Consider the following 22,084-nt stretch of genomic DNA (forward strand, 5'->3'; position numbering starts at 1 on the left):
TGAGAGATTGCAGAGCCCTGAGGTACAGAGCGATCTGGGTGTCCTAGTGCATGTATCACAAATGGCTAGCATGCAGATACAGCAAACAATTAGGAAAGCTAATAGAATATCATTTATTGTGAGGGGAATTGAATACAAAAGTGGAAAAGTTATGCTTCTGTGATACAGAGCATTGGTACGACCACATTTAGAGTACTGTGCACAGTATTGGTCGTCTTATTTAAGGAAAGATGTAAATGCGTTGGAAGCTTGTCAGAGAAGGTTACTAGACCAATACCTGGAATGGGTGGGTTGTTTAATGAGGAAAAGTAGAGCAAGCTAGGCTTGTATTCACTGGTGTTTAGAAGATTAAGAGGTGACTTGATTAAAACAAGTACGATTTGGAGGAGTTTTGACAGGTTAGATATGGTGAAGGCGTTTCCTCTTGTGGGAAAATCTAGAACTAGGGGTCACTGTTTAAAAATAAAGGGGTTGCCCATTTAAAATGGAGATGAGGCAAAATAGTCTCTCTCCAAGGGCTGTGAATCTCTGGAACTCCTTTCCTGAAACTCCATTCCTGGACTCCCTTCCTGAAATCTGCTGTTTCACAGAGCCACGAACGCAAGTTCGATTCCCGTTTTGGGTCACTGCCTGTGTGCAGTTTGCACGTTCTCTCCACATCATCGTGGGTTTCTTCCGGGTGCTCCGATTTCCTCCCACAGTCAGAAAGACGTGCTGGTTAGATGCATTGACCCAAACAGGGGCCGGACTGTGGCGACTAGGGGAATTTCAGAGTAACTGCACTGCAGTGTTAATATAAGCCTTACTTGTGACTAATAAATAAACTTTAAAAGAAACTTTAAAACTGAAATAGTGGTAGGCAGGATGTAGGTTTGAGGTCACTGTCAGAGCGGTCATGATCTTATTAAAAAGTGGAGGAGCTGAATAGCCTTCTCCTGCCCCTTGCTTGTATGTATGTTCACATGACACCGATGTTGTCATAGTGTTTATACTATGCTTGATAGCTGAAATTATATATACGATAGATACATATCTTCATTGAAACCAGGAGAAAGTATCAGGGAAGCAGATGTGAAACTTAATACTCATCACAAAATAAACTTAATAGCCTGATATACATTCTGTTAAATACAGTGTCTGGAGTACAATTTCCTAAAAACTGCCCCAGTAATCACAATAAAATGACTGAAGATGCAAACATTCATAAAGCAAACAATTTGGGAGGAAAATATGAAGTCCAATGAAAGCCAGTCTGTGTTACCTACTCAGTTAGTAGATCACTTGGGTTTGAAACGAATCTACTTGTCAAGATACACAGTGTAAGATAGAAAGCCACTGTCACTTACCAGGTACGTAATTGGTCATGGACGTGGTTGAAGTTTCTATCTGGATTGGTGGGGTGGTTTCTATAGAGGGGGATAATACGACAAGTTGTTAAAGGGCACATTGAGGCTCTTTGAATCAAAGTTAAAAATGTAATTTTCTGCTGAACATAACCAAGCACAGAGGTTGTAGAACTCAAATGTGGTCACTTCTACTTTAGTCTATTCCATAAAATAAAATTACTTCAGCGGGTAACTAATATTACTGTTGATGACCTCTCCATTCAGAACATCATCGTTTCTGCAAGTTGGAGATTTGCTGGACTCGTCACCCAGATTTGACCATGATGTTAATGGAGTTCCAGTAAATGTTTGTCTTCAATGGAAACCTTTTACACCGGACAGACCCATTTGAACTCACCAATCCAAATAAACAGTGGCTCTAAAGATACTTGGACAGCAATCCTGGCAATTATACAGGACACACTGGGAGGTGGCCTATAGGGAAGTGGTGGTGTGGTGATTGTGTCGCTCGATTAGTAATCCAGGGACACAGGATAGTATGCTTCGGAGGTGGATTCAAATTCCACCATAGCAGTTGATGGAATGTAAATTTAATTATAAAACCTGGAATTGAAAGCTTCGCTCAATAATGGTGACCATGACAGTGATCTTTGTGAAAACCCATGGGGTTCACTAAAGACCTTTCCAGAAGGAAATCTGCCATCCTCACCCGGGTCTGGCCTATCTCATGTTTGAAATGGCCCACCAAGCCACTCAGTTCAAAGGCGATTAGGGATTGGCATCAAATGCTGGCCTAGACACTGATGCCTAAATCCCATCAAAGAATAAATAAAAACGCTATTCCCCAGATCCTCCAGTGCTGACCTGCTCAGAGTATTTAAGGTCAGTGGGAGATCCTGTTGGTTTAAATATGTACGCCAGGAAACTGTACCACCACTTTCAGACAAGTGTCATATTGCTGTTTCTATTCAGTGGTAAAAGCTAAGATTGTTGGTCATGCGACCCTATTCATCAATTACTTCCTAGACATGTTAGTGGACAACAGGGTGGCTTATAATACACAAGATAACAGTGCTAGTCCAGAATGAGCCAAAGACATGGACATTGAGATTAAGATTTAAATAATAAGTGAAATTACGTTCAGCAAATAATTCAAAATTATATTCATTTTCTCACTATCTTCCTCAGCAATTGGGACATTAGCCAATTTATTTTACATGGATTCATAGAACATTACAGCGCAGTACAGGCCCTTCGGCCCTCGATGTTGCGCCGACCTGTGGAACCAATCTAATGACCCTCTAACCTAATTCCAATGTTATCCATATGCCTATCCAATGACCAATTGAACGCCCTTAAAGTTGGCGATTCCACAACTGCTGCAGGCAGGGCATTCCATGCCCTTACTACCCTCTGAGTAAAGAATTGTTTTATTTGTTCAAAATAGTAGACAGAAGATTATATTAGCAATCTGTGTGCCTTTTGGGTCATTATCTCAAATAGTCTTTTCTGAGCTTAGTATGAATAATTACTTTATTTGTTTGATGGATTTATCCATTTGGAATGGCACAGATTTGATCAAAGTGCATTTGTTTTCAAAGACATCTCCTTTACATGTAAATATCATATTTACCAGGAGTGGTCGTTGTAGAGATGGTTTCAGGCAGGTAGGTTGTTGTTTTTTGTGGTTTACAGCAAACCCGAATTCTGTAGTCGTAACAAAACTTCCTGTCCAGCGAAGCACTTTCGCTGTATACACAGACAAGTCCTGTGTCTTTGTCACAGGTCACATTGTCTGTAGATTCACTGATTGGCTTCTCCGGGTAATCAGCAAACTGACATTGGATTTTATTAATTGCATCAGAAGAGGAAGGACACAGTTCATCGCGTATGGGATCCAATAACTCAGAATCACCCGGGCTGTCCTCAGAGGGCGTCTGATCATTAAACCAAGGAGACCATTCACCATCGCACTCCTCCTCTGCAAAAAATGATGTTTAGGGCTTAATGAATCTGCCTTTACTCGATTAATAAGGAAGGCAAAGTGTAAATTGGCAGAACAACTCTTCTCATTTTGATCCTACTTCCTTTCAATAGGCGAGATGCCTCTTCACTATTTCACTCAATGATCTCACTATAATGGAACGAACAAAAGTTAATTCGACACAAGATTCGACTGCCTGACTGTCTCGTGCCAGATTGCTTTGCCACACTTGTGATTTCACTCATTTTAAAGATCAAGGGAAGATTTTCAGCTGCTAATGAGCACGGCTGTTGAAGTGAAATTCTAAAAATAAATTTCAACCCGGAGACCAACTGATTTTCTGGTGACTTGAGTATCTGGGTTTGGAAGTAGAGGAGGAGTTCTACAGGGCGTTGCTGCTAAACCTGTATGACTGAGAGAGATGGAACGGTTGCCTGACTTTCACTCATTGCTTGATATGGTCTTGCAGCCTAAGTGTTGACAATGGGTGACAAATATATTTGATAGCTGGAAATCAGTTATCAAATAGGATCACAGATTTACAATTTACCCTGCTCAGTTGGACATTAGGCTGTTGGGTTAATATCTGGAGAATATAGGTGAAGAGGTTAATGCTCACTGCAAGATATTCCATTCATTCACATCAACTGTCAATGTACATCTATATTCCACTAACACTTTGCTGGAAGCACAATTTCCTCAAAGTCATAATGGTAACCTAATGAACGTCAGTCACTTTCTTGATCCATGTAGACAACACATTGGCTTATTATGCAGAAGGTCACTACGTTAGCCAGGAAGGGCTAAAGGTTGAGGGTAAGATTTAAATAATGGATTAAACTTTGCTGGGCAAATAATTCAAAATACATTAATCATTTTCACAACAACTGAGACATTTGAAACCAATTTGAGACAATTCAAGCTAAGCAGCATGCCTTAATGACTACCGGCTAATGGTTCTGACATCCATCATTATGAAGTGCTTCGAAAGATTAGTCATAGCACAGATCAATTCCAGCCTCTCAGACTACCCATTACAGTTTGTCTACCTCTGCCACAGGTCCACAGCAGACACCATTTCCCTGGCCCTACACTCAACCCTGGGAAACTTAAATAGCAAGGACATCTATATCAGACTCCTATTTATTGACAACAATTCAGCCTTCAACACCATTATTCCCACAAAACTCATCTCCAAACTGTGGCCTGGGCCTCGGCTCCTGCCTCTGCAACTGGATCCCGAATTTCCGAGCTCACAGACAACAATCAGTAAGGATAGGCAACAACGCTTCCTCCATGATCATCCTCAACACTGGTGCCTCACAAGGCTGTGTTCTCAGCCCCCTACTATACTCCTTATACACCTATCACTGTGTGGCCAAATTCCCCTCCAATTCAATTTTCAAGTTTACTGATCACACCGCTGTAGTGAGTCAAATCTCAAACAATAACGAGATAGGGTACAGGAATGATATAGAGAATCTGGTCAATTGGTGCAGCAACAATAATCTCTCCCTCAATGTCAACAAAATGAAAGAGATTGTCACCGACTTCAGGAAGGGTAAAGGAGAATATGCTCCTGTCTACATCAATGGGGACTAAGTAGAAAGGGTCAAGAGCTTCAAGTTTTTAGGTATCCAAATCACCAACAACTTGCCCTGGTAACCCCCCATGCCAACACAATAATTAAGAAAACCTACCAATGCCTCTACTTTCTCAGAAGACTAAGGCAATTTGGCATGTCTACCTCGACTCTCACCAACTTTTACAGATGCACCATAGAAAGCATTCTTTCTGGTTGTATCACTGTTTGGTATAACTCCTGCTCTGCCCTAGACCATAATGAACTACAAAAGATCATGAATATAGCCCAATCCATCAGGCAAACCAGTATCCCATCCATCAACTCTGTCTACACTTCCCGCTGCCTCGGCAAAGCAGCCAGCATAATTAAGGATCCCACGCACCCCGGACATTCTCTCTTGCATCTTCTTCCTTCGGGAAAAAGATACAAAAGGTACCAACCGACTCATGAACAGCTTCTTCCCTGCTGCTGTCAGATTTTTGAATGGACTTGCTTTGCATTAAATTGATCTTTCTCTACACCCTAGCTATGACTGTAATATGACATTCTGCACTCTCTCGTTTCCTTCTCTATGAACGGTATGTTTTGTCTGTATAGAGCGCAAGAAACAATACTTCTCACTGTATGTTATTGTCATGTGATAATAATAAATCAAATCAAAAACATTAGCCCTTTTACATTACATGGATTACTGACTTGATTAAAATGGCAGACAGAAAAATTTATAATGATTGGTCATTATCTCAGCCATTTCCAAACTCAGTACTAATTATTGCTTAAGTCGCTTTATGCACTGATCCTGTTAAATGTAGAATTTTCACTTCAATCGGACCAATTATTTCAATGCATATTCAAAGACACATCTTTTACATGTAAATATCATATTTACCAGGAATGGTGGTTGTAGAAGTGGTTTCAGGCAGGCGGGTTGTTGTCCATGGTGTTGTTTTTTGTGGTTTACAGCAAACCCGAATTCTGTAGTCATAACAAAACTTCCTGTCCAGCGAAGCACTTTCGCTGTATACGCAGACAAGTCCTGTGTCTTTGTCACAGGTCACATTATCCGTCGATTCACTGATTGGCCTCTCTGGGTAATCAGCAAATTGACATTGGATTTTATTAATTGCGTCAGAAGAGGAAGGACACAATTCATCGCGTATGGGATCCAATAACTCAGAATCACCCGGGCTGTCCTCAGAAGGTGTCTGATCATTAAACCAAGGAGACCATTCACCATCGCACTCCTCCTCTGCAAAAAATGACATTTAGGCTTAATGAATCTGCCTTTACTCGATTAATAAGGAAGACAAAGTGTCAACTGGCAGAGCAATGTTTCTCACTTTGATCCTATTTCCTTTAGGCAGGTGAGAAGCTTCATCAAATATCTCACTAAACAATTTCACAACAGAACTAACAAAAATCAAGCAGACTTTGCACATATCACGCATGTGAAATCAGTGGGCCCAGAAGCATTATTCACTCCCACCTGCAATCGCAACCAGGACACGATTTCACACAGGCTGTCAGTTAAGAACTGGCCTGTGTAAAACGCACCCAGAGATTGGCTCAGTGCTGCCAAAGGGGTCATGACGATGGCAGGCATGGGGTCCAGTGGTCACGGGAGAGGGTTTTAAAAATCTCTGAAGGATGCCAGGAGTTGGTGAGGAGCCTCAGAGAGAGATGTCCATGACAGTGTGTAAGATTTTCCCTCTGGCTGAAGTTACGGCCTCAGCCCCACTGGGCATGTCAAGTCCAGGGGCAATACCAGTATACACTCTGCTGCCTAGTTGTCTAACATGTGCCTATGCAATCTCATGGAGGCAGTGAGTCCCAGCGTGACATCCTCATGTCACTGAATCCACTCATTTTAAAGATCAAGGGAGTGATTTTCAGCTGTTAATGAGTAAGGTTCGAGAAAGGAAGTTCTAAATAAGAAACCTTAGAAAATCAGTCAGCCTCTGAGTCAGACGACTTGTGCACCGAGGCTTGGGAAAAAAAGGAACGATTAAACAGGGTGTTGCAGCTAAACCTGTATGATTGAGAGAGATGGATTGGCTGCCTCACTTTCACTCATTCTTTAATATGGTTTGTGACCTCACTGTTTATAATGGGTGACAAATATATTTGATACAGAAAATCTGTTATTTAATAAGAATATATATATAATTTTAGATGCCTTAGCTAAGTTGGCTGGACAGCTGGTCGGTGATGCAGAACGGTGCGAACAGCACAGGTTCAATTCCTTACCAGCTTAGAGGTTATTCATGAAGGCCCTGCATTCTCAATCTTATCCCTTGCCTGAGGTACAGTGATTCTCATGTTAAATCACCACCTGTCAGCTCTTCCCTCTCAAAGGGGAGAGCAATCTATGGTCACCTGGGACTATGGTGACTTTATCTTTACACCATACTACACCATTCTCACTTAAAGCTCAGCATGCTGGGTCACATTAGGAAGGGCAATAAAATGCTGGCCAGCCAGCAATTCCCATGCCCCATGAATGAATAAAACAAAAGTTATTGCTAATTTTCATTCTAGACACATTAACTATATTCGGAAGTAAACTTTGTTTGATAAAAGCTCCCTAATGGATCATTTGAATCATACCTGAAGTGAGACAGATCATGATTACCCAAGCCAAATTCAAAGTGCAAAACTTATGATCCAGACAGACTTCATAGAACACTTTGGAGTTTCTAACCTGAATTATAACAATGTCAACTTTCAATATACTTTCCTGTTCTGCTAAATGATTCGCTAAGCAAACACTACAACTTTGGAAGTTCCCATCTTGACTTAGAAGTATATTGCTGTGTCTTCACTATTACTGGATCAAGATCCTGGAACTTCCTCCCTCACAGCACTACCTACATTCTACCTACACCAGAGGGACGACAGGGATTCAAAAAGATAGCTCACATTCACTTTCTCAGGGGCAGTCAGGGATGGGCAATAAACGCTGATAACATCCTGCGAATGAATAAATCTAAAAAGGAGCAGAGTTTCCCAAGCATTGCCCTAAAGGTTGCAAGTTAATGAACAAAGAAACAATCAATTAGAAAGAAAAGTCTTCGTATAAAAATAAATGTCATATCTGGTGACCTACTCATTGGTAAATCATATGGAGTTAGATAGTAATGTCCTTATAGAGAACGACCTGGTGTGAGGTATAAAAGTGCTGTCTCTTACCAGGTACGTAGCTGGTGGTCGATGCAGTTGTAGTCTGTATCACTGGTGGTGGGGTTGTTCCTATAGAGAAAAAAACAGATTTTAATCTGTTACACTGCACTCAGTTACTGCATAATCAGATCTAAAAACCTCCTCTCATTTTGTATGCCCTTCAGTATAAAATATACAAAAGTACCAATACCTGGAATGGGTGGGTTGTTTAATGAGGAAAAGTAGAGCAAGCTAGGTTTGTATTCGCTGGTGTTTAGAAGATTAAGAGGTGACTTGATTAAAACAAGTAAGATTTGGAGGAGTTTTGACAGGTTAGATATGGTGAAGGCGTTTCCTCTTGTGGGAAAATCTAGAACTAGGGGTCACTGTTTAAAAATAAAGGGGTTGCCCATTTAAAATGGAGATGAGGCAAAATAGTCTCTCTCCAAGGGCTGTGAATCTCTGGAACTCCTTTCCTGAAACTCCATTCCTGGACTCCCTTCCTGAAATCTGCTGTTTCACAGAGCCACGAACGCAAGTTCGATTCCCGTTTTGGGTCACTGCCTGTGTGCAGTTTGCACATTCTCTCCACATCATCATGGGTTTCTTCCGGGTGCTCCGATTTCCTCCCACAGTCAGAAAGACGTGCTGGTTAGGTGCATTGACCCAAACAGGGGCCGGACTGTGGCGACTAGGAGAATTCCAGAGTAACTGCACTGCAGTGTTAATATAAGCCTTACTTGTGACTAATAAATAAACATTAAAAGAAACTTTAAAACTGAAATAGTAGTAGGCAGGATGCAGATTTGAGGTCACTGTCAGAGCAGTCATGATCTTATTAAAAAGTGGAGGAGCTGAATAGCCTTCTCCTGCTCCTTGCTTGTATGTATGTTCACACGACACCGATGCTGTCATAGTGTTTATATTATGCTTGATAGCTGAAATTATATATACGATAGATACATATCTTCATTGAAACCAGGAGAAAGAATCAGGGAAGCAGATGTGAAATTTAATACTCATCACAAAATAAACTTAATAGCCTGATATACATTCTGTTAAATACAGTGTCTGGAGTACAATTTCCTAAAAACTGCCCCAGTAATCACAATAAAATGACTGAAGATGCAAACATTCATAAAGCAAACAATTTGGGAGGAAAATATGAAGTCCAATGAAAGCCAGTCTGTGTTACCTACTCAGTTAGTAGATCACTTGGGTTTGAAACGAATCTACTTGTCAAGATACACAGTGTAAGATAGAAAGCCACTGTCACTTACCAGGTACGTAATTGGTCATGGACGTGGTTGAAGTTTCTATCTGGATTGGTGGGGTGGTTTCTATAGAGGGGGATAATACGACAAGTTGTTAAAGGGCACATTGAGGCTCTTTGAATCAAAGTTAAAAATGTAATTTTCTGCTGAACATAACCAAGCACAGAGGTTGTAGAACTCAAATGTGGTCACTTCTACTTTAGTCTATTCCATAAAATAAAATTACTTCAGCGGGTAACTAATATTACTGTTGATGACCTCTCCATTCAGAACATCATCATTTCTGCATGTTGGAGATTTGCTGGACTCGTCACCCAGATTTGACCATGATGTTAATGGAGTTCCAGTAAATGTTTGTCTTCAATGGAAACCTTTTACACCGGACAGACCCATTTGAACTCACCAGTCCAAATAAACAGTGGCTCTAAAGATACTTGGACAGCAATCCTGGCAATTATACAGGACACACTGGGAGGTGGCCTATGGGGAAGTGGTGGTGTGGTGATTGTGTCGCTCGATTAGTAATCCAGGGACACAGGATAATGTGCTTCGGAGGTGGATTCAAATTCCACCATAGCAGTTGATGGAATGTAAATTTAATTATAAAACCTGGAATTGAAAGCTTCGCTCAATAATGGTGACCATGACAGTGATCTTTGTGAAAACCCATGGGGTTCACTAAAGACCTTTCCAGAAGGAAATCTGCCATCCTCACCCGGGTCTGGCCTATCTCATGTTTGAAATGGCCCACCAAGCCACTCAGTTCAAAGGCTATTAGGGATTGGCATCAAATGCTGGCCTAGACACTGATGCCTAAATCCCATCAAAGAATAAATAAAAACGCTATTCCCCAGATCCTCCAGTGCTGACCTGCTCAGAGTATTTAAGGTCAGTGGGAGATCCTGTTGGTTTAAATATGTACGCCAGGAAACTGTACCATCACTTTCAGACAAGTGTCATATTGCTGTTTCTATTCAGTGGTAAAAGCTAAGATTGTTGGTCATGCGACCCTATTCATCAATTACTTCCTAGACATGTTAGTGGACAACAGGATGGCTTATAATACACAAGATAACAGTGCTAGTCCAGAATGAGCCAAAGACATGGACATTGAGATTAAGATTTAAATAATAAGTGAAATTACGTTCAGCAAATAATTCAAAATTAATTCATTTTCTCACTATCTTCCTCAGCAACTGGGACATTAGCCAATTTATTTTACATGGATTCATGATTTGTTTAAAACAGTAGACAGAAGATTATATTAGCAATCTGTGTGACTTTTGGGTCATTATCTCTAATAATTCTAAGCTTAGTATGAATAATTACTCTATTTGTTTGATGGATTTATCCTTTTGGAATGGCACAGATTTGATCAAAGTGCATTTGTTTTCAAAGACATCTCCTTTACATGTAAATATCATATTTACCAGGAGTGGTCGTTGTAGAGGTGGTTTCAGGCAGGTAGGTTGTTGTTTTTTGTGGTTTACAGCAAACCCGAATTCTGTAGTCGTAACAAAACTTCCTGTCCAGCGAAGCACTTTCGCTGTATACACAGACAAGTCCTGTGTCTTTGTCACAGGTCACATTGTCTGTCGATTCACTGATTGGCCTCTCCGGGTAATCAGCAAACTGACATTGGATTTTATTAATTGCATCAGAAGAGGAAGGACACAGTTCATCGCGTATGGGATCCAATAACTCAGAATCACCCGGGCTGTCCTCAGAGGGCGTCTGATCATTAAACCAAGGAGACCATTCACCATCGCACTCCTCCTCTGCAAAAAATGATGTTTAGGGCTTAATGAATCTGCCTTTACTCGATTAATAAGGCAAAGTGTAAATTGGCAGAGCAACTTTTCTCATTTTGATCCTATTTCCTTTCAATAGGCGAGATGCCTCTTCACTATTTCACTCAATGATCTCACTATAATGGAACGAACAAAAGTTAATTCGACACAAGATTCGACTGCCTGACTGTCTCGTGCCAGATTGCTTTGCCACACTTGTGATTTCACTCATTTTAAAGATCAAGGGAAGATTTTCAGCTGCTAATGAGCACGGCTGTTGAAGTGAAATTCTAAAAATAAATTTCAACCCGGAGACCGACTGATTTTCTGGTGACTTGAGTATCTGGGCTTGGAAGTAGAGGAGGAGTTCTACAGGGCGTTGCTGCTAAACCTGTATGACTGAGAGAGATGGAACGGTTGCCTGACTTTCACTCATTGCTTGGTATGGTCTTGCAGCCTAAGTGTTGACAATGGGTGACAAATATATTTGATAACTGGAAATCAGTTATCAAATAAGGTCATATATTTATAATTTACCCTGCTCAGTTGGACATTAGGCTGTTGGGTTAATATCTGGAGAATATAGGTGAAGAGGTTAATGCTCATTGCAAAATATTCCATTCATTCACATCAACTGTCAATGTACATTTATATTCCACTAACACTTTGCTAGGAGCACAATTTCCTCAAAGTCATAATGTTTAAAAAATGGAAAGGAAAATGTGCGTGTAAAAATAAAAGCCATATCTTGTGATCTACTCAATGATATACCACATGGAGATAGATAGTGATGTCCTTATAGAGACAGGTGTGAGGTATAGAAATCTCTTACCAGGTATGTAGCTGGTGGTAGATGCAGTTGTGGTCCGTATCACTGGTGGTGGAGTTGTTTCTATAGAGAAGAGAAAAGACTTCAACCTGATATACTGCAACTGAGCTATGGCACTGTTGAGCCTGTGCATGGGTTATTCATTGATGCAAAGACTTCATTTTAAGATATTTCTGCCTCTGTAACTAACTATGCTAATCTATAAAGCTAACTCAGACACATTTTGAAACTCAGCTGGGATGAGCTTAGAAATTGACTGCATTATTTGAAAGCACAATGCAAGGGCAGAGCTCTCCTGTCCCGCCTGTCACTGGAATCATAGCAGGCAGGACAGGACCAGACAAAGTTCTGTTGACCTCAGGCAAGATTTTCCGATCTTGAGGCTAGTGTGGCCAGAAAATCCCACACAGAGAGTCATCCCCATCCTTCCTGTCAATAACCTTCCCAACACTTTTCCCAAAATATAATCCACCTCCCATGTATGACCTGGTTCCTACACAATCCTGGGCCTTGGGTGGGCACCTTGCCGGTAGCAGTGACCGCCACTCTGGAGGAGTTGCCAAGCAACGATGGGCTGCCAGCATTGTCACAAAATAAATCAATTGGTGTTAGTCCCTTGATGTATGTTCCTATTCTGCTAATTGCTATGTTTCTCTTTACGCTGTCATGGGATAGAGACAGCACTGGAAAGACCAACATTTATTGCCCATCTCTAAATGGGTGGCTTGCTGAGTCATTTTGGAGGGCAATAAGAGTCAGCCACATTGTTGTGGCTCTGGAGTGACATGTAGGGCAGACATAAAAAACATTAGTGAGCCAGATGTCTTTTTACCACAATCAGTGATATCTTCATGGTCACCATTACTGAGACGTGCTTTCAATTCCAGTTTTATTTATTGAATTTTAATTCTATCAGCTGACAATGGGATTTGAACCTATGTTCCCAGCCTGGTCCTCTGGATTGCTGGTCCACTGACATTAGACCATGCCACCGTAACCAACTCGTGAGCATGGTTTTCCACAAACTATCTTATAAGACCAAAATGCAAAATCAGCTGGGAAAGTAAGCAGTGAGAAGGACGTAAATGGGCTGAAGAGGAATTTATGCAGGTTGGATGAATGAACTAGAATGTATGACCAATAGAATTCAATGTGGAGTCGTGTGAAGGTATCCACTTTGGTAGGACAAAGAAAGAATATCTTTTGAATGGGGAGATACAGGGGAACGTTTGCATTCGGAGAGACTTTGGTATCCTTGTACCTAAATCACAGAGAGCGAACTTGCAAATACAGTAAGCGATTAGGATGGCATGTAGTTATGTTAGCTTTTGTTTTACAACTGGTTGGAGCATAAAAGTAAAGAACTCTTCCTACAATTGTGTAGGCCAAGGCATTGGTAAGACCCCATATCTGAAGTGTTGAGTGCAGTTTTAGACTTTTTACCTTAAAAAGAGCATAGTTGTTTTAGAGGGAGTGCAACATAGGGTTAATTTGATTGATTCCGGGGATGAAGGGATTGTCCTTTGATGAAGGATTAGTTTATATTCCCTGGAGTTTACAAGAATAGGGAATTAGCTAATTGAAACACTTTAGTTCTTAAGGGACTTGACATGGTAGATGCAAAGAAAATATTCCCTTTCAGCATGAAATCTAAAACAAGGGCAGAATTTTCCCATCCTGCCTGCCAAGGGTATCAAAGTGGGCGGGACACGAACATGCATAGGGCTGGTGACCTTGGGCAGGAGCTTCTGGCATTGGGGCGAGCGCGGCTGAAATATCCCACTCTAAGTCTCAGAATAAGAGGTTGACCATTTCGGACTAATTTGAGAAGGAATTTCTTCAGTCACAGGGTAGTGAATCATTGGAATTCTCTGCTCCAAAGGTTGATGAATTTTTCAGTGCTAAGGGGAGCAAGGGGTAGTGAAGGAAGATGGCATTGTGATCAGAGGTCAGCTATGATCTTGTTGCCAAATGGCCTTCTCTAGCTCCCATTTATTACGTTCAGCTATATTTGAAAACTGATAACATAATACTTAGGCAGAATATTTCTCATAATCCATCTTTCCCTCTTGGAGTTTCACATGCCAGAGGCAAATATAAAGGAATAGGGCCATATAAATTAATGCAGGTTGCAAAACAATCCACCAACTGGTATTAAGTTCCTGATTTGCGTCCTGTTCCAATAAATGTTACATTAGGAAAACAATTCCCTAACATCTACCCTAAGTTACAAGGTAATGTCCAAAGCCACAAACATTTTTAAAGCAATCAGTTTGAAAAATTGGAGATAAAAGTGTGGAAACCGTATGTTGTTATCTGACCGGCCACAAGTTCAAAAATGATCCACTTGTGGAGACAGATGTAATTGAAGGTATAAAACTTACCAGGTATGTAGCCAGTGGTAGAAGTGGTTGTAATTGGTATCACTGGTGGTTGTGTTGTTTCTAGAGCAGGAGGAAAACATTCTATCAGAAACGTCATCTACCTGAAACAGTAGCTGTGATTTTCCTTCACTTTATGTTCTGCTGAGATTTGCCAGTTCCCTGTTTTAGTGAGGACTGACTTTCTCTGTGCATGCAACCAACCAAAAGCATAAATAGCAAATCTGTAATCTATTCACTCTTATCTTAGCCAACTCACTAAAATCATTAAAATTATTTCAGTGGAGAAATAATTCAACTGTTCATTGGCTCTTAGATTCATTTCCTCAAATATAAGGTCCTGAGAATGTCATCGGGAGTTGGTTGTCAGTTATTACTGATATTAGTGCTCAATGTCTAGTGGAAACAATCAACAGTTTCCAGATTGACCCATTTTTCCAAGTAAACTGTAGTTCTGAAATATTGCTCAGGCAACAGCACTTATCTCACATCTTATCCTACATCGGGATGAATTGCAATAATCATACAAGGCCAGTGTGCATCAGTCTTTGAGCCTCCAAATACGCCCCAGTCCATCTGTGAGACTAAATCTCAGTGAATTAAGTCTGTATGCATCCAATCTGATCCACTCCACATTATTGATCTTGTAAGTGGCAAGCAAAAATTTCCCTAGTTAGCAAAGGCGCTCCCAGCTCAAGCCACATCCCATATAAGAGTATTAGTGATCCCTGCCTGATTGGCCCAAATGCATCTGCAAAGTGCCTGCTCCATTAAGGACCTTGTGGCTGACTAGGCAGCATTGTATCTCTGCTGCACTCTGTGGATGAAGAGCAGGCATCATGAGCCATGTCTTTAGGGAGTACCCTTTATCACTGAGGAGCCAGCCTTCTATGTGCTGAGGGTGGGTGGCTCAAAAGAATAGGGAGCTCCCTGAGTGTCTAACACAAACATGCAAGATCAGTTTTCTGTGATCACAGGTAAACTGAACACTGAATGAAAACCTTTCTTCTTAATGAATCTCAGAATGTTGCCAGATCACTCTGAAGGCCATGTGTGTGTAGTTGATGACAAACTGCATTGGCCTCAGGCCTAGGACTTTCTCTGACTCCTCTCTGAACAGTTTTATAATTCTTGCCCCATCACAATCTTTCACTACTGTGCTCTGTTCCTTGAGCCAACCCTCACACATCAGCATAGTTTGCTGCACCCTGCACAACCTAACACTGAAAAGGAGAGATAAGACGCCAGGAGGAGGCATGGAATATCTAGTCATCACCTCAGATGAGGAGGATGCTGAAGATGGTGAATTTGCAGAGGACAGGGGTTCACGCAAGTCAAATCATTGCCCACAAATGATGCAGAAGATGTGCCCGTGACAACCTCATAACCACAGGACTCCAGAAGGAACAAGGTAAAGACAAGTTGATTCGAGTGCAGTTTTCACTGATTCAGCAGAGACAATAAAAATTTCATTGTCATCACTAACATCTCACAAAAGGTCATCAATCTGAAAATGATCACAGAGAAAGCAATAATCAGCTTGAACATAATTGGTGGGAGGGAGAAGGGGGCATCCTTGCAAGGTGTAGTAGCCTAGCCCAACGTATGATAGGATAAGCACTCCATTAGCGCACATCATGAAGTAGCTACACATTGTGCAGTCTTTTCGACTATGGAGCTCAAATGTCAGTGACCATGACAGCTTTCAGGAGGCAGAAACACAATTGCACCATTGATGCACTCAATCAAGTGTGACAGGAACTTAGCATGTAAGCTCTAAGAAGAAAAAGATGCATCACTACTTATCACTTGAAGACAGAGCTGCATTCGAATTGCACCATCTCACCAAACTCCAGCTCTCATGTATGATTAATACAAAGGCCATATCTTGCTACCTGAGCCCCAAGATACCATTGGACACCAGGATGCAGTGATCTATAAGGGAAGAGCATGGGCCCAAAACTGTGAGTTATGTTACTCAAACCGAGGGGTTCAAGGGGACCATCATATAATTATTGTCAATCACGCAAGACCCTGTACTCATCGGAAGCCCATCAAGCTTACATCCTGCATTGCCTTGGCGTCTGGGAGAGATGTGACCCAGTTAGTTTTAGCATAGCTGTCAATAAGTGATTCCCTTTGTAGGCACTGCTCAGTATTCAGGAGAGGTGCTGGAGCACCACTTTCATTCCATTACAGTCCTCAATATTGTCCATCTTACAAAGATCAATCCTTGCTACGAACCCTAAGACATTGAATAGGCCTGTGATAAAATCCCATATCGATGGGTGTTCTATTTTCTCAAAGAGGGATTCCATCATGCAGGGCTGGGCAGCCATTGCGGAGAAAAGTAACATCTTCACAGGTCACTGAATGGCTTCATCAGGATGATACAAGCCTCTGACAGTGCACACTCAGGTCCAACTAGCAGACTTGTCACTGAATGGAAGCAACTCGCATGATTTGCATTACAGGCATAGAGTTTACAAAAAGGAAGGTTAAGTAAATGGGCAAAACGCTGGCAAATAGGGTATAATGTGGGAAAATGTAAAGTTGTTCATTTTGGAAGGGAGAGCAAAAGAGCGGAGCATTATTTAAATGGGGAAAAACTGCAGAACGCTACAACACAAAGGGACTTGGTGGTATTTATACAAAAACACAGAAAGCTAGCACACCAGTGCAGCGGGTAATCAGGAAAGCTAATGAATGTTAGCCCTTATTTCAAGAGGGTTAGAGTACAAGATTAGGGAGGGTCTTGCTGTAAATATACAAGGTACTGGTGAGACCACATCTGGAGTACTGAGAGCAGTTTTGGTCCACTTGTTTAAGAAAAGATATTATTTCATTGGAGGCAGTTCAAGAAAGGTTCACTCGGATGATCCCCAGCATGGAGGGGTTGTCCTATGAGGAAAGGTTAAACAGATTGGGACTCTACTCATTGGAACCGAGAAGAATGATCTCATTGAAACATATAGGGTTCTGAAGGGGTTTGACAGGGTAAATGCTGAGAGGATGTTTCTCCTCATAGGGGAGACGAGGACCCGAGGGCAGAGTAGAAAGAATCATAGAAATCCTACAGTACAGAAAGAGGCAATTCAGCCCATCAAGTCTGTACTGACCACAAACCCACCCAGGCCCTACCCCTATATCCCTACATATATTTTACGCACTAATCCCTCTAACATATGCATCTCAGAACATTAAAGGGCAATTTTAGGGTGGCTAATCAACCTAAGCCGCTCATCTTTGGACTGTGGGAGGAAACCGGAGTACCCAGAGGAAACCCATGCAGACACGAGGAGAATGTGCAAATTCCACACAGAGTGTGACCCAAGCCGGGAATCAAACCCAGGTCCCTGGGGCTGTGAAGCAGCAGTGCTAACCACTGTGCTACTGTGCCGTCTCAGAATAAAAGGGTGCCAATTTAAAACTGAGATGAAAAGGAATTTCATCTCTCAGAGGGTTGAGAGTCTTTGAAACTCCTTTTGGATATTTAAGGCTGAGATATGTAGATTTTTGATCAGTAACAGAATCCAGGGTTAAGGGGGAAAGGCAGAAAAGTGAACTTGAGGAATGTTGGACCAAATAGTGAAAACAGAATATCCTTTGCCTTGTCAAAATTGTTCATAATTTGGAAAACTTCAATGAGGTCACTTCTTGATCTTTGCTCCAAGGAGAATAAGCCCAATTTTTCTAATATTTCCTTGTACCTTAAATTTCTTATTCCTAGTATCATTCTAGTAAATCCCCTTTGCACTCTTTGTACAGCTTTAACATCCTTCCTTAAATAAGGTGTCCAGAACTGAACACAATGCCCCAAATGTGGTCTGACCAAAGATTTGTAGAGGTGTAGCATCACTTCATTGCTTTTATACTCTATGCCTCCATTTATAAACTCAAGAATCCTATAAGCCTTCTTAACATCCGTTTCAACTTGCCTGGCCACCTTCACAGAATATGCACTTGAACCCCGAGGTCCCTCTGTTCTTGTACTCCCCTTAAAGTTGTATAATTGAGCCTGTATTGTTGTCCCATGTTATTTCTACCAAAATGCATTATCTCACATTTTGCTGTGTTGAAATTCATCTGCCAAGTGTCTGCCCATTTGACCAATTTATCAATTGTCCCTTTGAACCTTGCTCAGTGTCATCCTCACAAGTCACTATTCTCCCTAGCTTAATGTCATCTGCAAATTTAGAGATTTTGCCCTCAACATCTTTCTCTAAATTGTTTTTATAAATCAGAGAAAGCAAGGGTCCCAACACTGATCCCTGGAGAACACCACTTTCAACTCATCTCCAATTTGAGAAATTCCCATCAATACCTACCCTTTGTTTCCTATCCCTTACCAGACTTATAATCCATGCTGCCAAGGATTCATCAATCCCAAAGATTTCTAACATTGCTAACCAATCTGCCATGTGGTACCCTATCAAACCCTTTCTGAAAGTCCAAATATACAACATTCACAGCACTCCCTTCATCCACTGCCTCTGTCACCTCGTCAAATAACTCAAACATGTCAGACATGACCTGCCCTTGACAAAGACATGATGACTGTCTAGTATAAACTTACTTTTTTTTTAAGTGTGTCTTATCCTATATTATGGCTTCCAGCAATTTTCAACTATTGATATCAAGCTGGCAGGTGAAGTTCCAGCATTATACTTTTACCAAAACCTCACAGTCATAAAATAAAAGCCATTGCTGAGTGCACTTTGATGAAAAGATTCCAACATGGGTCACAATAAATGCTTATAACATCCATAAAGAATACTCTATAGTGTGGCAGAAGCAAGACAGAGTTTTGGCACTCTTGAAGAAATACTGGACATTAAGTTACCTATATGAGCCTTTGAATACCTAAGGGTTGGAGAAGGATACGAGCAAAATATATTTATAAAAGCAAAAAGTACAAACTGTGATTAAACAACTGTAGCACCATTGTGCATCCACAACTTCATAATTTTCCCAAATCTACAGCAGGGGCTCGGTGAACCCCCTATATCTGCGGCAGTTGTTTCAGGCAGCCTGCTCATTACTATGCCCTGTTGCCAAAGATGACTTTGGCCTATGTCTTCTGGTGGACTGAGGCTGCGCCTCCCTCAGCCTGACCTGCAGGAGTTGAGATGGTCACAGGTGGAGGGGATTTGGAATGGGAGGACATACTTGAAGATAACTGGATGGATGGCCTCCGAGTTCCGGCTGATGATCCTCCTCTCTTTGGATTCCTGAGAATCTCTCTCAGTCCTTGAGGAGAAGAGGCACCTGGAGAGAGGTTGAGGCTCCCCTTCTCCTTGTAACCTAGCAACTGCTGAACTCACCTATGCCTAGAACAATGGATGCAGGTCCAAGTACAAGTCCGGCAAAAGCTATTGGACCTGGATTTCCAATATGACAACCACCCTTCCAAAGGGAACATTGATGCAGTCACATACCAGAGCCAGGACATCAGCACAGAACAGGGACGGACTCCTCCATTCTTCCTTACAGTCTGTTGATGACTCTGAAACACTGCTTGATATTCCCTGCATCTTCAGTATTTCCCTCAAGGATGATTCCAGAGGTTTGTCGTCAGAGTCAGTAGGACCTGGTCTCCATTGGTCTTCCGAGTTTCAGAACCCTCGGCCATCGCTGCCTCTGCCTGCTGGGGACTGTATCACCACGAGGTGATCGCTAGACTGTGAACGCGAGCTACTAGGACCACCCGAGTTGTGTGAGTGTATCTGAAAATATCTGTGTGGGGGAGGGTGCAGGTAGGTGCAATGAAGGCTCTCCTTCAGAACCTTCAACTGAGGTGGCCTGGTGGCAGGGGCTGAGGTCTATGCTGGAAATCTCCTGCTGTGTTTTCTTGCTGGAGGCTGGAATAGAGAAAGAAGATCATTAGTGATTGACTAGACAGGCTCCTACATTACAGAATACTCAGCCATTCTTCACATGTTGTTGCCTTTCGGATGGACCCTCACTGGCTCAGTGGGGAAGAGCAAGCTCACCTTACACATAAGGAACAATCCCTATAACCCTCCAGCCAGCAAGGCTGTTCCTTGTAAATGGAGAGGGCTCTCAACTCTGACATCCTCCTCTCTGACACTGATCTCTCCTCTTCAGTTGTGGGAAATCTTCTCCTGCATAAGTCAAATGGATTTACTGTGAGTACGGTGGATGAAAGAGCAGTCCAGCCTATTGTGTGCGTTCAGCCTTTCCCAATAAGGAATAAGATGCAGGATCTTACATGGGATGGTGGTCTGAAGGTGGCTGGCAGGCATTCAGTGCTGATGTCCCATCTGCTGGCAGTGTGTGACAGCCCTGTGGACTCGAGCCCTCACGCTGTGAGATGCCCTTATGGGTGTGATCTTACCAGCTGTCTACGCCACGCTCCCACTGCAGCTAAGTCTCAGAATTGGGCGGTCAGCCAAATCTCTACTTACTGCGGCAGGATGGGAAAATCCCACTGGCATGAACGGTGGTAAAATTCCAGCCTGTGAGTTTGGAGTGAGGAGAATGCTCACTTACCTTGACAGAGTGGATCAGATCATTCATCCTTTCACCTGCACTGCAGGGCAGTCCCTCTGTGAATGATACTGACACTGACCTCCCTACTGACCTTCTCCAAGGCCAGTATGGTCAGGTCCATCCAGATGTGAAAGGACCTTTCCTTTGCACCCAGAGGAGAATCCCCAAGGAGACTCGGTGTATGTTGGAATCGAGGGCTTTATTCTTTTGGTCACCGTTGAGAAACAGAAGTTTACAACACTCCTGGGCTGTCCTGAATAAAGCATCAGAATTCTACCGCCCCACCCGCTGATTCCGGCGCAGACAATGGAAATGTCTGTTGACCTCGAGCAGGATTTTCTGGCCTTGGGTCAAGCGGGGCTGTAAAATCCTGCTCAATGTGTGTTTTTGGGTGCCGTTTAAATTTGGCACCAAGACCTTCAATGTCATGAAGTAACACAGGCCGGATGAATCCCGACCCAGCCCGCCATGACATTTGATGAGCTCCTCACTGGCACACCAACATTGAGCTGAAAAGCAGAAGATCTAACACGAGAGTCCACTTCATCGCCCAGAGAGATCACTCTGACTTTCCCTGCAGGCCACTGCACTTTGTCACCAGAGTGGAAAGTTCTGCTGGATGGGCTGGATTTCTGGAAGTGGGAGGAGCTGAAATGACCCCAACCTCCTGCCAGTTCCTCAGCTCCATCCCACCTCCAGGCCATCATTCAGAGGCTGGATTGGGAGCAGCAGGCCCACCCAGTATACGTGACGCAGCTTCAGAGTGAAACTTATTTTATTCTCTGATGGGAAGAGGGTGTCACTGGCACGTCTGGCATTTGTTACCCATCAAATAAAGGAGACTAATCAAATTCCTGCTTGTGACAGACCAGGTAAAGTGCCTGAAGGGGGAGGCAGCTAGTGGCTAGCTGGGGATAGGGGCACAGTACTCCATTCAGGCCTAAAGGTGTTCCACATGTCTGTGTGGCTTTAGGATCAGACACTATTTGCCCTGTAAAGGGGTTTCTCCTACCCTTCACAGTGGTGGCCTGGATGCTCAACTTTTAGAGATTTTAAAATTTGAGAGAGGGCTGTTGAAGTACCTTTTCTTACCTTCCATTCCATCCTGCTACTTCTCTCAGGTTGGATCAGGCCTACAATTAGCCTTCCAGGTTCAAGAGCTACACCTACCATTATTAATTGGACATCGAACCTTCCTGGTGGCTGTTAATTGGCCGCCATGG

At 42.3% G+C, this 22,084-nt stretch overlaps 1 protein-coding gene across 1 annotated transcript in view; it reads right to left on the reverse strand.

The window, feature by feature from the left end:
* Window positions 1-22,084, reverse strand: part of LOC145355602 (mucin-5AC-like) — a 111,502-nt gene that overhangs the window by 54,710 nt on the left and 34,708 nt on the right. Inside the window, exons 19-24 of the mRNA XM_080207851.1 lie at window positions 11,971-12,030; window positions 10,779-11,126; window positions 8,105-8,164; window positions 5,805-6,164; window positions 2,980-3,327; window positions 1,347-1,406 (exon numbers count right to left, since the gene is read on the reverse strand). Of these exons, the coding sequence (XP_080063977.1) occupies window positions 1,347-1,406; window positions 2,980-3,327; window positions 5,805-6,164; window positions 8,105-8,164; window positions 10,779-11,126; window positions 11,971-12,030 (1,236 nt within the window). The remainder of the gene's footprint in view (window positions 1-1,346; window positions 1,407-2,979; window positions 3,328-5,804; window positions 6,165-8,104; window positions 8,165-10,778; window positions 11,127-11,970; window positions 12,031-22,084) is intronic.

Source organism: Carcharhinus amblyrhynchos, chromosome 19, assembly GCF_965287045.1.
Source record: "Carcharhinus amblyrhynchos chromosome 19, sCarAmb.v2.hapA, whole genome shotgun sequence".
Lineage (NCBI taxonomy): Eukaryota > Metazoa > Chordata > Chondrichthyes > Carcharhiniformes > Carcharhinidae > Carcharhinus > Carcharhinus amblyrhynchos.